Source organism: Colobus angolensis, unplaced genomic scaffold (assembly GCF_000951035.1).
Source record: "Colobus angolensis palliatus isolate OR3802 unplaced genomic scaffold, Cang.pa_1.0 Scaffold116, whole genome shotgun sequence".
NCBI lineage: Eukaryota > Metazoa > Chordata > Mammalia > Primates > Cercopithecidae > Colobus > Colobus angolensis.
The window spans coordinates 4,598,223-4,614,014 of NW_012112697.1; the positions used below are offsets into that span (position 1 = coordinate 4,598,223).

A 15,792-nucleotide genomic window follows, 5' to 3' on the forward strand; every position below is an offset into this window, starting at 1 on the left:
GGGAGAGCTGGATAGTTAGGCTGTGAGATAACCAGAAAGAAAGGTGGTTCCCATTGGAATCTAAGGAATGGTCGAAGCTTGAAAGTAATTATGTTTGATGGTAGAGACTGTGACAGACATGAGTATGAGTATTGTATTAGTTCGTTATCATGGTGCTATACAGACATACCTGAGACTGGGTAATTTATGGAGAAAAGAGGTTTAATTGGCTAACAGTTCCATGGGCTGTACAGGAGGCATGGCTGGGGAGGCCTCAGGATACTTACAATCATGGTGGAAAACAAAGGGGAAGCAGGCACAATCTTCACATGGCCACCAGGAGAGAAATAGCAAAGGAGGAAATGCAACACACTTCAAAACAACCAGATCACATGAGAACTCACTATCATGAGAACAGCAAGGGGGAAATCCGCCCCCATGATCCAATCACCTACCACTATCCTCCTCCCCCAACACTGAAGATCATAATTCAGCATGAGATTTGCCTGGGGACACAGTGCCAAAACATATCAAGTATACATTTCCTTAGAGGCGATACATCGGCTGGGGAGACATGTTGATGTGAATTAGCTATGATTATTAATGATCTTGAAAACTCTCTGGGAGACTTTCTAGACAAATGAGAGTGGAAATTTTCTTCCTTCCCACTCCCTGCAAAACAAAAAGAAGTTATTCCCAACTCTTTTTGTTTTTTATTTTAGTGCTCTCATCTTCTGCCCAAGAATATGTTCTTCACCAAGTAAACACACAGGTTGCCATGTTTCTAAAGCCTAATAAAGTTAACAGTAAAGACTTGTTTTTGTTTTATATCCAGACTTAATAGTCATTTATGTAATGTAAATCCAGAATAGGCAAATTTATAAAGTAAGAAAGTGGTTGTCTAGAATTGGGGGAAGAAGAGAGGTGTGGACATGTGTGTCTATTAATTTTCTATTGCTACTGTAACAAATTGCCATTAGTGGCGTAAAACAACACTAATTTCTTTTAGAGTTTTGGAGGTCAGAAATCCGAAGTGGGTCTCCCTGGTGTAGATTCAGGATTTGGACTAAGGAGAGAATCTGTTTTCTTGCCTTTTTCATCTTCTGGAGGCCACCCGCTTTCCTGGACCCTTGGCCCCTTCCTTCATCTTCAAAGCCAGTGAAGTTGGGCGAAGTCCTTCCTGTGTTGTTATCTTTGTGGTTCTCTTTCAATTCCCTCTTTCACGTTCAAGAACTCTTATGATTACTCTGGACCCACCTGAATAATCCAAGATAATCATTTTTTTAAGACAGGGTCTCGCTTTGTTGCCCAGGCTGGCGTGAAGTGGCTCAATCAAGGCTCACTGCAGCCTTGACCTCCCAGGCTCAAGTGATCCTCCCAGCTCAGCTAGTAGCTGGGACTGCAGGCATGTGCCCACACCTGGTCAATTTTTGTTGCTTTTTGGAATTTTTTTTTTTTTTTGGTAGAGACAAGGTTTTGTCATGTTGCCCAGGCTGGATTGAACTCCCAGGCTCAAGTGATCTGCCCACCTGGGCCTCCCACAGTGCTGGGATTACAGATATGAGCCACTGTGCCTAGCCCTGAGATAATCTTAAAGTTGGCTGACTAGCAACCTTAATTCCGCCTGCAACCTCAATTTCCCTTTGTTATGTAACCTAACATACTCACAGGTTCTAGAGATCAGGACATAGACATTTTTGAGGAGAACAAAACGCCATCTGCTTACCAGAGGGAAAGTGAACAGTGACTGCTGATGGTTATGCAGTATCCTTTGGGGAGATGAAAATGTCCTGAAATTGATTGTGGTGATGCTTGCACAAGTCTGTGAACATACTGAAACCTACTTAATTTTATACTCTGCATGGATGAATCGTATGGTGTGTGAATTAAATGTTAATAAGGCAGGTGTGTGTGTGTGTGTGTTCAGTATTTCTAAAACTAAATTCTTTCCTTTTCTTGCCTGAAACCAGCTCCTCTTCTTCAATTCCTGATCTCAGCTAATGGGACCTTCATCTATCAGGTAATCCAGAATTCATGGCCATCACAAATTTCTCTGGCTGCCTTGTATTCAGTCATTTTAAAAAATGTCTACCGTTTTCACTTCCTAAATAGTTACTTAATATATCCCTCTTCAGACCTGGTCTTTCTTTTTTTTTTTTTGGAGATGGAGTTTCGCTCTTATCGCCCAGGCTGGAGTGCAATGGTGCAATCTCAGCTCACTGCAACCTCCGCCTCCCAGGTTCAAGCAATTCTCCTGCCTCAGCCTCCTGAGTAGCTGGGACTACAGGCGCCCGCCATTACGCCCAGCTAATTTTTGTATTTTTAGTAGAGACGGGATTTCACCACGTTGACCAGGCTGGTCTTGAACTCCTGATCTCAGGTGATCTGCTGGTCTTGGCCTCCCAAAGTGCTGGGACTACAGGCTGAGCCACCGCCCCCGGTCCGCTGACCTGGTCTTTCTTAACGTGTCTGGGTCTTTACCTCTAAGGAGGACAGCTTTTTTGTCCAACTTCCCTTTGGCAATCTGATGACACCTTCAAAACCAATGAAAATACAATTAAACAGTTTTTTAGAATTTGTGATACAGAAATTTAAGGGCATCCTTACCAACGTGATGAAATGAAATGACAAGACTTAAAGGTAGGCCTCTAACAACAAGAATAATTTCAAATTAGTGACGAGAATAGCCATATTCTGAGATCTGCATCAACTGTAATGTGATATGAAAATGTGATTTCTATCGGTGACAGTCACATGTGCGGCCGATACTACTGTAGTTTGTTGCCAACATATAACAGAAGAAAATGCTAAATTTCGGTTAGAGATTAGCGAAAACAATGATACACTTTCTTTCCTATTCAAGGTCTCCGAGGATCCCCGGGGGTGAAAATCCTCCTGGGGGTAAAAGCACACAACCACTGAGAAGAGCGCTGCGGCATCCTAGAGAGGACGCGTGTGAGGCTGGGTGCAAGGCCAACGTAGTGACGCACTTCCGTTCACGGACCGCTTTCTGTTTTTCCTGAGGTGAGTGTTGGGGTTTGTCTCCCAGGAGTCCTTGCTAGGCTCAGGCACTTCACCTGTAGAGAAAGCAGGCGGCTTCGTCCCTGTTGCCTCAGTAGAGGGAGACAGGGCGGCCCCTCCAGGTCCCGGCAGCAGAGGCTGCTCGTGGCCCGTCCCGGTCTCCATCTGATGCCTTCGGTCCCCCTCGCCCGCGTCGGCGCCTTGGGAAATGTAGGCTGTGGATATGGGCGGCTGGATTGAAGGGACGCCTGTGTTCTCGACGCCACCCAAACCCCATCTGCTCATTGGGCCACAGCTGCTTGCTGAGCTGCAATGTGCCAGTTGCTGCTCTAGATTCCGGGGATGCAGCGGTGAATGAGGCGGGGCGTGGGCCCCGCCCCCAGGAAGCTTTCCGCCCAATGGGAAAGTCATGTATTAATCAAATCTGGTCATTTCACTCCACCTGCCCGGGACTTAGTGCATGTAGATCGAAGACCAAGTTCTTGACCTGCGCAAAGCGTGGCTTTGTCCCTTGTGACTTCTTCAGCAACATCTAGCAGCACACTCTCCCTTGACTGCTACTACAGTCTTCTTGATCCTTGACTTCTAGAACATGACTTTTGCGTCTGCTGTTATTTTGTAAAGATTTCCTTCATACCTTAGTTAATTTATATTCTTAAGCTTTCCCATCCAGGTTAGTTTCCCCTGGCAGTGATAAGTTGTGAACTTAAAAGTTATTTGAGAGAATCTTGATTAATGTGTCTTTCCTTTAGACTAAGCTCTGTGCGGGACGGGGTTGTGCCCCTTCTCTCTACTTCATCTCTTATGTGTCACACGTGGCCTTGTATGAATTATGTATGAGATAAATATTTGTGGAATGAAGAAAGCACAAATCAATATATAATTTCAAACTGGGTTAAGTGGTATATAGGAAAAGGAATACGGCACGAGTGGAGCGTTTAACAAGGGCACCTGACCTGGTCTGTAGAGAGATCCTGATGTGAAGATGAAGGGTGGCTAGATTACTGGAGAGAATGGCAGGCGGAGAATCTCAGTTACAATGGTTCTGAGGTTGGAGAAGAGTAGTTCATACAGAAGAAACAGCAGGTATGAAGGTCTTGAGTTAGCATAGAGGAAACTGAAAGAAGGCCATTGTAACTAAACTAAGGGAAAAGAGGAGGGTGGCGCAAGATGAGGCTCACAGAAAACAGCATCATGCCTTGAGTCCCTGTAGGGAAGATAATGACTTTTTATAGAATATTGCTGTTTAGAATACAAAGTGTCTGTAAGAGATGATATAGTTAAAACAATAACCCAGATGTTTTAGTATGTTGAGGTGGCCCTTCAGGGTCCTTTGGTAATCAGTTTCTGGTTTTCACAGTCCTTGAATGGGGCAATGAACAAAAAAGATGCCTGCTCCGGGTCCAAGTAAAGGAAGACTTACTCTGAGATTTTTTTCCTGAATTTTCTTGGCCGTTCTTGTCTATTATTTTATATTAACCTTAAAATCATTTTGCCAGGTTCTAAAAGCATTCCTGTTAGGATTACTATTGGATAGAATTTAGTATAGTTATTAAAGGCATGACTTGACGGGGTGCGGTGCCTCATGCCTGTAATTCCATCACTTTGGGAGGCCGAAGTGGGCAGATCGCTTGAGGCCAGTAGTTTGAGGACTAGCCTGGGCAACAAGATGAAATCTCGTCTCTACTAAAATTACAAAAATGAGCCAGGTGTGGCAGCACATGCTTGTAATCCCAGCTACTTGGGAGGCTGAGGCAGGAGAATTGCTTGAGCCTGGGAGGCAGTGGTTACAGTGAGCTGAGATCACGCCATTGCACTCCAGCCCAGGTGACAGCAAGACTCTCATCTCAAAAAACAAACAAAGAAACAAACAAAAACATGACCTTTGAATCCTGGTAGATCTAGTGTGGGATCCAAGTTCATCCATTCACCAGCTGAGTGATCTTGGTAGAAGAAATTATTCTGTTAGCCTTGTCTTCTCATTTGGGAAAAATTAAAGCTTCAAAAGATTGTTGTGAGGACTAAATAAGAGAATATGTATTTTTCATCCAAAAACACGATACTTGCTGTTTTTAAACTTTTATGTTCTCAGTCAAATTTATTTTTAAAAACAGAGGTCTGAGATTCTTCTTGTTAGGTTTTGCTCTGAGTTTATTGGTGTCTTTTGCTTGTTTTGCTCTTCATTTAGCTTGGTGTTGGTGAGGACATGCTCTGATGTCCTAGGACAAGTTACTTATTCTTTCAAAATTGGTTTCCTCAAAATTGCAAACCTCATGGTATGATGTGGATTAAAAAGTACATATTTATACACCACTTACCCTGTGAGCATTTAGTAAGTGATTGCTGCTTGTTATTGGCAAATTTATTGCTTTAAAGAGGGCATTTTACTGGGCTGAGCTCACTGTTGGTTCTCTCTGTTTCTTCCTTCAGCCTTTGCCTGCTAGAGGGAGCCCAGGTCATGGCAGCCATGCTTCTGAAAGCTCGACACCAGGTGAGCTGTGGATTCCTGAGGTCAACTTTATAGAGGTCTGATTTGAAGGAAATGAGGGGTGGTGGGAGTTGGATAAAGGTGATTCTGGCAAGTCTTAGGGCCAAAACAGTAGGAAAACCCCTGAGCCCAGGAGTTCGAGACCAGCCTGGGGAACGTGGCAAAACCCTGTCTCTACAGAAAATACAAAGATTAGCCAGGCATGGTGGTGTGTACCTATAGTCCCAGCTACTCAGGAGGCTGAGGTGGGAGGATCACCTGAGCTGGGAGGTCGAGGCTGCAGTGAGCTGAGATTGTGCCACTGCACTCCAACCTGGGTGACAGAGCGGGACACTGTCAAAAACCCTATTTTTTCTGTTCAAAAAAGAACAACAAAAAAAAAAAAAAGAGAAAGAACCGAAACCAAAAGAAAAAAAAAAAAACCCAATAAGCATGAGGCTTGGTTGGCAGAAGCTGTTACAGATTCTCTTGGAGCTATAAAGATAAGGAGCTAAAAGAGCTATCCAGCAGCAGTTTAATTCTAGAAGCATCATTTTCTAGGAAAAGCCATCGAGGAGCAGAGTGGATTGTGCCAGGAGAGTCTGAGCTCCCTCTACAGGATGCTCTTGAGCACAGGCAGTGCAGCCCTTTCTACAAGAATCAAATGGGAGTTGGATGAGATAGGCTCATCAGTGCAAACCATGACTCTGTGCTTGTTTCATGGGCGTAAGGTTTGGGGCAGGGTGAACACATGTGGGGAACAGATAGATTGGCTGGGAATAGGGAGTACCTAATAGGAACAGGTGGGTCCTGAGATACCATTTGAAGCAAATTGTCCACTTGTAGGTACAACACTAAAAGACTGAAAATATTTACTAAATCAAAGAGATTTTTGCCGTAGAAAGGTTAACTAATAAGAGACTTTTTTCCTAGGGTTCAACAAATGTTAAATAACATTTTATGGCAGTAAATTTTATATCCTAATGGAAGCTTTTCTGGTAGTGAGAGAAGTTCCAGATTTTTCGCTGTGAAAATAGTCATATAATGGTCTAATATCCAGTTCTTTCACCTTTTCTCTAAACCCATCCCTCACAGGACTTTCCCTCAAGTCCCTACCTGTCCCCTCTGCCCCACACTCTGGCCCGGAGCCAGAGGATTGGCTCTGTGGCAGCAGGAACCTGTTGTTTTAGGAGGTGGTGACCTTCGAGGATGTGGCTGTGCACTTCACCAAGACAGAATGGACTGGCCTTTCCCCTGCCCAGAGGGCCCTGTACAGAAGTGTGATGTTGGAGAATTTTGGGAACCTGACTGCTTTGGGTAAGGCCATTTTCCTCCTAGGACTCAGATCTGTACTTTCCCAGTTTCCTTCCTTCTTTTACAGCCTGGGGGGAGGGGTGTGGAGTGGAGAGGAGAGGTTGTCTCTTGTGTCTTCCACTGAGTGACTGCAGAGCTGAGGCTCAATGACCAACTTCAAAGATTGCTGGGTAGGGAGAGGTCTTGGGTCACTTTGGTCTCCCAATGAAGGGAATTACTGTCCCCTGATAAGAGTATGTCCCATCTTCCAAGGGCCTTCCAAGGTAGTAGTTGTTGTCTGGGGAAGGGCGTGTCCCCTTCCTGTGTTTGCTTATACCTTGTGGATCTCACTGACTTACTTATCCTTGAGTGTTTTTTTTAGGAAGAAGTGACAAATGATCAGTGTCCTCTTGATCAGAATCTCTTTGCCCTTCTCCAGTCGAGAACCCTCTTCTATGAGTCTTATTCTTACTGAGACTCCTGGGATTTTCCTTCTTTTGACACAGCAGATACAGGGCTGAAAAGTACCATTTTCTTCCTGTTTTCAGGGTACCCAGTTCCCAAACCTGCACTGATCTCACTTCTGGAGGGAGGGGATATGGCTTGGGGCCTGGAAGCACAGGATGATCCCCCGGCAGAGAGGACCAAAAACATCTGTAAAGGTAGGTGAGGCAGATTTAGAACCAACAACTGTAGAGTTTTATGGAGCACTATATTTTAAAATGAACCATGCTGGGCAGGATTTAAATAAAATAGATGATTTCACCTAATAGGTAAAATATGAAACCTTTTTCACCAATCTTAACTCTTACCAACATGTGATCACTCAGTATGTCTCATCTGCAATCCTTGAATGCATTGCTCCTTTCTGAGTTCCAACATCGCCTACCTTAGTTGTCCTCCTTGGTTGGGATGGATTTATTCAGGAGCAGTGTTTGAGCAACTTGCCATGCACTGAACTTTGTTTAAGAAGTTCTGGAAGATACAAGTTATGGAGACAGATGTAAAAAGCAAAAAAGAAAAGTATTAAGTGCTATTGGGAATGGGATGGAGAATGTGAAGGTAAAATGGGCCAGATTTTCCCAAAAGTTGACCATAAACGGGGAGAGTTGAGTCATATAACACTGGGAAGTCATGGCATGGGAGGAGCTTTTTGAATTCTTAGGAATTCAGAGCTGAGCACAGAGTGTGAGGTTCCTTTAGAATAGGCCAGTGGATAACTAGAGCAGGCCATTGAGAAGGTGGGTGGAGAGTCTGAGATAAAGGCAGCTCTAACATAGCTGGGTTGAAATGACCCCCAGGAAGAAAAAAGGATGGCTGAATCTTAACCATTAAGGGATATTTAATTTCAGTGACAGAAGGAAGAGAAAGTAGACAGTCAGATAGTCTGATGGAGGCCACCAAGAGCAAACAGTGAAATTGAAGGCAGAGGCAGGAGTTTCAGAGCAGGTGGTTTGCAGAGAGCAAGTAACATGGAAAATGGTGAAGCTGGCACAACACTTCAGCCTCTTATTCTAAGAATCTGAAAAAGAATCATCAAGACAATTGAGAACCTGGTGGTCTGTTCTCACACGCTTTCTCTCTCTGGTGATGATTCTTTTTCAGACTCCTGATTACCATGTTTCCTTCAATCTCAGATTACTCCTCTCCCAACATTCTCCTTCGGGGTTCCCTTACTCACACTCATACAATGAACTTGATTAACCATCACATGAGTCCCAGGTAACCCAAATTAATGTTAAAACCAAGCCCAACATTTCATATAAAATAGATTGACTTTAACTCATTCAAAATGTCATCCAATCTTTAGGAACACAAATGCCGTTTTATGGGCTGTTTGTCTCCTTTTTGCTGATAGGAGAAAGAATACTATCAGTCTAGGTGTGTCTAAGTAAACTATTCATCCCTTTTCAAATAGTCTAGGACAGTAGTTTCTCTGCATGTTTGAGGTTCAGCAGTTGTAGGGCATTTCCTCATCGTATGTAGTCCATCTGTGGGTCTGCAGTTAAGAACCTCTGGACTAGGCAATCTTACAACATATTAAGAATAATGCTTTCTGACCATCCTGGCTAACACGGTGAAACCCCATCTCTACTAAAAAAAAACTAGCCGGGCGAGGTGGCGGGCGCCTGTAGTCCCAGCTACTCGGGAGGCTGAGGTAGGAGAATGGCGTAAACCCGGGAGGCAGAGCTTGTAGTGAGCTGAGATCCGGCCACTGCACTCCAGCCTGGGCGACAGAGCAAGACTCCGTCTCAAAAAAAAAAAAAAAAAAAAATTAATGCTTTCTAAGCACTTCTATGTTTTTCTTTTTCTCTGTCTTGCCACAACCCAGTGTCCTTAATGTTCAATGTCTTAAGTCTTTTGGGACATCTGCAGGGTATGAGTTTTTAAAAAGAACAACAATTTGTCCTTTGCCTTTGCTTTCTGATTGATGCTGTTCTGTTTCACTTTCTGATTCTGAGTCTTGCCAGCCCCAGTGTCAGTACTTGTTCTTAAGACCTGTGCCTTTGGCATTTTGTAGGCTGTAAGTAGCATCAATTCAAAAGATATTAGATCATGCCAGGGACGACCAGAAGTCATTCAAATATTAGAGTGGAAAAGCTTAGGAAGGAGTCTCATGTGTGATGTGTCCACTGATACTCTGTTCCACCTCGATGTTCTCTGCCTGTGTGATATTTGGCACTTTCATTTTAACAGCCTTTTCTTCCCAGCGTGCTGATGTGAAAGTTGAAATTATCTCTTTTAAAGCCTTATCATTTTCAATGCTCTATTGTTTCTAGTATAGTTCTCAGGTGGCATTATTTGTGTTTTCTGTCTCTTATGTCAGATGTTGAGACCAACATTGACAGTGAGTCCACATTAATCCAGGGAATTTCTGAAGAAAGAGATGGGATGATGTCACATGGTCAGCTGAAGAGTGTCCCTCAGAGAACTGACTTCCCAGAAACATGTAATGTGGAAAAGCACCAGAACATCCCCACAGTGAAAAATACCCAAGGAAAGGTTCCAAGAATCCCCTGTGCAAGGAAACCTTTCATATGTGAGGAGTGTGGGAAATCCTTCAGCTACTTTTCTTACTATGCTAGACACCAGAGAATCCACACTGGGGAGAAACCTTTTGAGTGTAGTGAGTGTGGAAAAGCCTTTAATGGCAATTCTTCATTAATTCGGCACCAGAGGATTCACACTGGAGAGAAACCCTATCAGTGTGAGGAGTGTGGGCGAGCCTTTAATGATAATGCAAATCTGATCAGGCATCAGAGAATCCACAGTGGGGACAGACCCTATTACTGTACAGAGTGTGGAAATAGTTTCACCAGTAGTTCCGAGTTTGTTATACATCAGAGAATCCACACTGGGGAGAAACCCTATGAGTGTAATGAGTGTGGCAAAGCTTTTGTTGGTAATTCACCCCTACTTCGGCATCAGAAAATCCACACTGGAGAGAAACCCTATGAGTGTAATGAGTGTGGCAAAAGCTTTGGAAGGGCTTCCCATCTAAGCCAACATCAGCGTATTCACACAGGGGAAAAGCCTTATTCTTGTAAAGTATGTGGACAAGCCTTCAATTTTCATACAAAACTAACTCGACACCAGAGAATTCACAGTGAGGAGAAACCCTTTGACTGTGTAGATTGTGGAAAAGCCTTCAGTGCTCAGGAACAATTAAAAAGGCATCTGAGAATTCATACTCAGGAGTCTTCCTATGTATGTGATGAGTGTGGAAAAGCCTTCACTAGCAAAAGAAATCTTCATCAGCATCAAAGAATCCATACTGGAGAGAAACCCTATGAGTGTAGTAAGTATGAGAAGGCCTTTGGGACTTCTTCCCAGCTAGGTCTCCTTGAGCGTGTCCACTCTGGAGAGAAGCCTGTGCTGGACATTTGTCATTTTGGCCTCCCAGAATTTTTTACCCCCTTTTACTGGTAATAGTACACTCCAGTGAAATGTACTGAGTGGATTCCATCTTCTACTCAGGAACGGAATGTGTGACACAGGCCTGACTCAGCCTCTGATCCATCCCTCAAGCCACAGTTACTGATTCAGATGTCAGTAGATGGTCCAGTTAGAGTCCCAGGATTGCAAGAGCTAATAGGAAGAAATACTCTCTGTGCCCCACCACCCTCATTGGTTTTAACGCTGAGAAGAACTCCTAGACTCTCACAGAGGCTGAGAATGAAGTCCTCACAGCAAAAAAGGCATCTGAGAATTGGAGAGCAGTCAAAGACTGAAGATAATGTTTGAACAGCCACATTAAACCATGCCTGAAGCTAAAAATACATATGGGTTTTTGAATTGCAGCAGCCAATAAATTCCATTTTCGTTTGTTTGGTTTTGGCTTTGGCACATTTGAGTTAGGTTTTCTTCCTTTGGAACAGAATTTTGACTTAAACCGTGTTGTCAGTGTAGCAGTTGTTTGAAGTCTTCAGGGATAACATACCCAATGGAGAAATGTTTTGTGTGTATGATATGTGGGAAAGTCTTTAGTTATAGTCATGGCAGCTCCTAAACCCCATGATTGTGGTGTGATTGGGAAGCCCGTTGTAACACTGGAGAGCCCAGGTTATATCAGACACCACCAGTAGATAAAAGTTCTAACAACTTGAGCTCTGTAACAAAAATCTCATTGTACTACAAAATTATGTCTGCTCCAGTGACTCCATTCTCAGGAAAAGTCTTAACTAGGAAACTAAAAGCTTTCACTCTTAAAGCTTTCATTTTCTGTTTAGTCAGTTTTTTATTTGGAATGGATGCTACTCTAGGCCTTAAACTGGGAAATGCCAGGCTATTGTAGCTATTATAGCTTGGCATTTGCCATTTTAATTCCTAGGACAGCCTGCCCGCTTTGCCCTTTGCCCTGGCTAGGGAGCCAAGGAAATGCCACGGTTCTCGGTCATAAGACACACTGCAGAGATCTCTCAGTAGGAAAACAGAGCTGGCCCTTTTCTTTGGTGATGATTGTAAACTGCACCCTTTTTTTCTTACATGTGCCCTTCTGCTGCCAGCCAGTATTGGAATCTCCCTACCCAGTTCCAGACTTACTTACTCAATCTAGCACCTGGGTGGCTTCACCACCTCTTCCTCACTTGTAGCAGATGGATGAGCAGTTGTATCATGTGCTTGGGTTGATCAATGAATGATAGACTTGGGGAATTAAGTAAACACTTTTTTTTTTTTTTTTGAGACGGAGTCTTGCTCTGTCGCCTAGGCTGGAGTGCAGTGGCCGGATCTCAGCTCACTACAAGCTCCGCCTCCCGGGTTTATGCCATTCTCCTGCCTCAGCTTCCGGAGTAGCTGGGACTACAGGCGCCCGCCACCTCGCCCTGCTAGTTTTTTGTATTTTTTAGTAGAGACGGGGTTTCACAGTGTTAGCCAGGATGGTCTCGATCTCCTGACCTCGTGATCCGCCCGTCTCGGCCTCCCAAAGTGCTGGGATTACAGGCTTGAGCCACCGCGCCCGGCAAGTAAACACTTTTTAATTGAAGTATAACACAAACACAAAAATGCATGAGTCAGCCAGGCGCGGTGGCTCACACCTGTAATCCCAGCACTTTGGGAGGCTGGGGTGGGCGATTCATGAGGTCAAGAGATGGAGACCATCCTGGCCAACATGGTGAAACTCCGTCTCTACTAAAAATACAAGAATTAGCTGGGCGTGGTGGTGTGTGCCTGTAGTCCCAGCTACTTGGGAGGCTGGGGCAGGCGAATCGCTTGAACCTGGAAGGCGGAGGTTGCAGTAAGCTGAGATTATGCCACTGCACTCCAGCCTGGTGACAAAATGAGACTCCTCAAAAAATAAAACCATGAGTCATGGTTGTACAACTTGAATTTTTACAAAGAACATAGCCTTATACTCACCAAGATAAAGAAATAGAACACAGCACCTTACAAGTCTCCCTGTACCTTACTGTAGTCCTTACAGAACCTCTACCCTGACTTCTATCACCAGAAATTATTTTGCCTGTTTCTGTTCTTTTGTGTCAATGGAATCATCAGTACAGATTCATTCTCATTGCTCTGTAGTATTCCATTACATGAATATACCACAATTTATTGCTTATTGTTGGTGGGCATTTGGGTTATTTCTAGGGGGATGTTTTTGAAGGCAGAAAATCTAAAAGCCACTCAGAAAAAAAAAAAACAGTTAAACTAACCATGGTTAGGGACTGCTTCAAATGGTGCAGCATCAACCCAGCTGCCCTGTAGTAAATAATATATGTATATATATCTTTTTCTGGCACTTAATATGTGACAGAGACTTTTCTAGTCACTACACACATTTGCTGAATATGATAACTTCATGAAGAGTGTGCTATAATTAGCTCCATGTTACAGCTGAGAAGACATTAATTAGGTTTCCTAAGGACCCAGTAGTGGAGTAGGTATTCAAACACAGGCAGTCTGGTTTCAGAACTCATGTTCTAGCTATGGCCCTATAGAAGTTGTATGTAAAGTATATGACACTGTGTCTTGGTAAAGGAAGAGAGATTGTTGAAAGAAACAGATATGGTCCTTAGGGGTGGAGGAGAATATTAGGATCAAGTCAAGATGGGGAGGCTGCATTTGGCTTCACACAATGGGAGGTGGAGAATTGGTATCAGAGAGGAAATGGTAGGTTGAGATAGAATCATAAAGTATGTCCAGTACAAGCTGTCCCACTAGAGTTGTCATTGAGGGAGGTAGCATGCCTCTAGTAGGGAGAGGATCTGGTTCTTAGCACTGCCTCCCTGTCTTATTGGCTGTGTACCTCTCAGCACCGTCTGAAAATGGGTATCTTCATATCATGCACCTGAACCAGAGAGCTGGCTCCACTGAGGTCCAAGTGAGCTTTGTAGCCCCCCGCCACCCCACTTCAGCTTTGAGATGTAGGGATAGCTGAGTGAGGTTTGTTTCCTTTTCTCTGTTCTTCACTACTGAGTAGTTAGCTCCCTTGGCCCCTGACCCCAGTGCCACTGTCAGGAAGCCCCCTCAAATTGAGTAACTGTCCTTGAATCAGTTATGATTAATGTATTAGTTTGCTTTGGCTTAACAGAAATCGATTCTGACAGTTCTAGAAGCTAGAAGTCTGAACACAATTTCCCTGGGCAGAAACAGTTTGTCAGCAAAGCCACACTCCCTCAGAAGGCTCTAGGGCAGAATCTGGTCTTTCTTTAATCTGCTGGTGGCTGCTGGCATTCCTTATTGGCAACATCACTCCAGTCTCTGCTGTCTTCATATCACCTTCTCTGTGTCCAATCTCCCTGGTATCTCTCTCATAAAGGCATTTGTGATAGCATTTAGGACTCATCCAAATAGTCCAGGATAATTCCTTATCTTAGGACCCTTAATTTAGTGACATCTGCAAGAACTTTGCCATTTAGGGCAACATTTCCAGGTTCCAGGAATCAGGACCTGGTATCTTTGGATGGCTGTCACTCAGCCCACCACCATCACTGAGGTTCATCTGTATATATCAGAAAACCCCTAAACAAGACACCCTAATACAAGATAGAATTTTTCTCAGGAGTCTCGAGATAGCCCAGGGCAGCTAAGGCAGTTCTACAATGTTAGTGGGGACTGAATCTCCTTCCAAAGTACCACTTGGCCATCCTCAATGGGGCCATTATCCTCATGGTCCAAGGTGGCTGCTAAAACTCCAGCCATCAAGGGCTTGTTCCAGACAGTAGAGGAAGGGGAAGAAGAGCATGCCACTTTGCCTTAAAGAAGACTTTCTGTAAGTACCACAGAACACTTCCAGTTAAATGTTTATTTCAAGAACTTAGTCACATGACTGTACCTGGCTCCCGAGGACACTATATCCTTCAGTTGAGTGGCAGTGTACTACATCAAATAACTTCGAGATTTTGTTTAGGAGGAGGAAGGAGAACAAATGTTTGAGTGGGTAGCTAGCAGCCTCTGCCATGGCGCATGACTGCCATCGAATTCTACATGTCTAAAAGCTTTGGATAAGGAAAAAAAAATTGGTGTACAGCTGGCTGTGCTATTTGAATTTCAGTGTGCATAACAACTCTAGGATAGGTGCTATATTTATCCCCAGTTTACAGGTTGGGAACAGTGAAATCCAGCAGATTGATGGGAGAACAGAGCAGATGCCTCTGAGATGCACGCCCATCACTTTGGCACACCTCTTGCTTTTGCTGTAGCTGTGGTGAACAGTTGTATGTGAACTTAGATCTCCCCTTGCACTGCTCAGACACTCCACCTGCCTTCTGACATTCTGCCTCAGGCACTTTTCCAGAGCTCACTCAACTAGGAAGCACAGCCTGTAAATACACAGGACAAGTTAGCAATCCCAGAAAAACCCTTAATGATGCTGGACAAGAGTTTGAGGACAAAGGTTCCAGTTTCCCATCTTTCAAGTGGACAATTAGAGGAAGAATTCTTTACTCTTTTCTGGAGGTCCCAGTACTCATAGCATCAACCTTTAGAACACTTTATATTGTCATTTCCTCCTATCCTGTCTCACTCCTTGGGTTCTTTTAGTCCTGCTTCCTGGGATCATCTCCTGAATAAATGTGCATTCGAGTCCTTGTCTCAAGCCCTGCCTTCAGGGAAACCCAAACTAAAGGAGTGAGACAGAACTTTCAGGCAATAAGAATGTGTCTTATATTCCAGTAGTGCATATTAGTCTACTCAACTGAAATTCTTTAGATGTTAGAGGATGGCCCAGATGAGCATTTTTGTGATAAAATCCCATTCTGTTTTCAGTGGTGGCTGCACATTTCTGATTTCTACTTCAAAGAAGCTTCCTCTCAGAGCAACTATGCTATGGGGCACAAAGTCTTTCTGTGTGTCACCAAAGTGCATAATCTTAGATAGACTAAGTTGTTTATATAACTGTAGCTCTGTGTGGCCAGGAGTTAAAACATGGTAAATATCACAGTTATCAACTTGTAAGGAGGACCTGGCAATGCATGTCCCTCAGATTATCAACTAAAACAAGCACTTGGAGCCATGCAGATAAAATAATCCTTAGAAGTGTGCCACATACAATAAATGGTTTTATTAATTACTCACTTTTTTTTTTTTTT

The 15,792-nt window shown here is 43.8% G+C and overlaps 1 protein-coding gene across 4 annotated transcripts; it reads left to right on the top strand.

The window, feature by feature from the left end:
* The first annotated feature begins 524 nt into the window (after positions 1-524).
* ZNF19 (zinc finger protein 19) lies at positions 525-11,107 on the top strand. Of its 4 annotated transcripts, XM_011961945.1 has the most exons (6): positions 525-555; positions 2,843-3,003; positions 5,431-5,491; positions 6,658-6,784; positions 7,309-7,422; positions 9,588-11,107. In XM_011961945.1, exons 3-6 carry the CDS (start codon positions 5,459-5,461, stop codon positions 10,688-10,690), a joined length of 1,377 nt encoding a protein of 458 aa, XP_011817335.1. In that variant the 5' UTR covers positions 525-555; positions 2,843-3,003; positions 5,431-5,458; the 3' UTR covers positions 10,691-11,107. The 4 variants fall into 4 exon arrangements, with proteins under 4 accessions (XP_011817335.1, XP_011817326.1, XP_011817348.1 ...); XM_011961936.1 differs by lacking the exon at positions 525-555 and having other exon boundaries at positions 2,841-3,003; XM_011961951.1 differs by lacking the exon at positions 525-555 and having other exon boundaries at positions 2,966-3,003; positions 6,563-6,784.
* Positions 11,108-15,792: the final 4,685 nt, after the last annotated feature.

What these genes read in the sequence shown, in the direction of transcription:
- ZNF19 (XM_011961945.1), top strand. Translation starts at nt 5,459, where the DNA reads ATGGCAGCCATGCTTCTGAAAGCTCGACACCAG. An exon ending in TTCTGAAAGCTCGACACCAG is followed by an intron (nt 5,492 to 6,657) that starts GTGAGCTGTGGA and finishes CTGTTGTTTTAG; the next exon opens with GAGGTGGTGACCTTCGAGGA. An exon ending in TGGGAACCTGACTGCTTTGG is followed by an intron (nt 6,785 to 7,308) that starts GTAAGGCCATTT and finishes TCCTGTTTTCAG; the next exon opens with GGTACCCAGTTCCCAAACCT.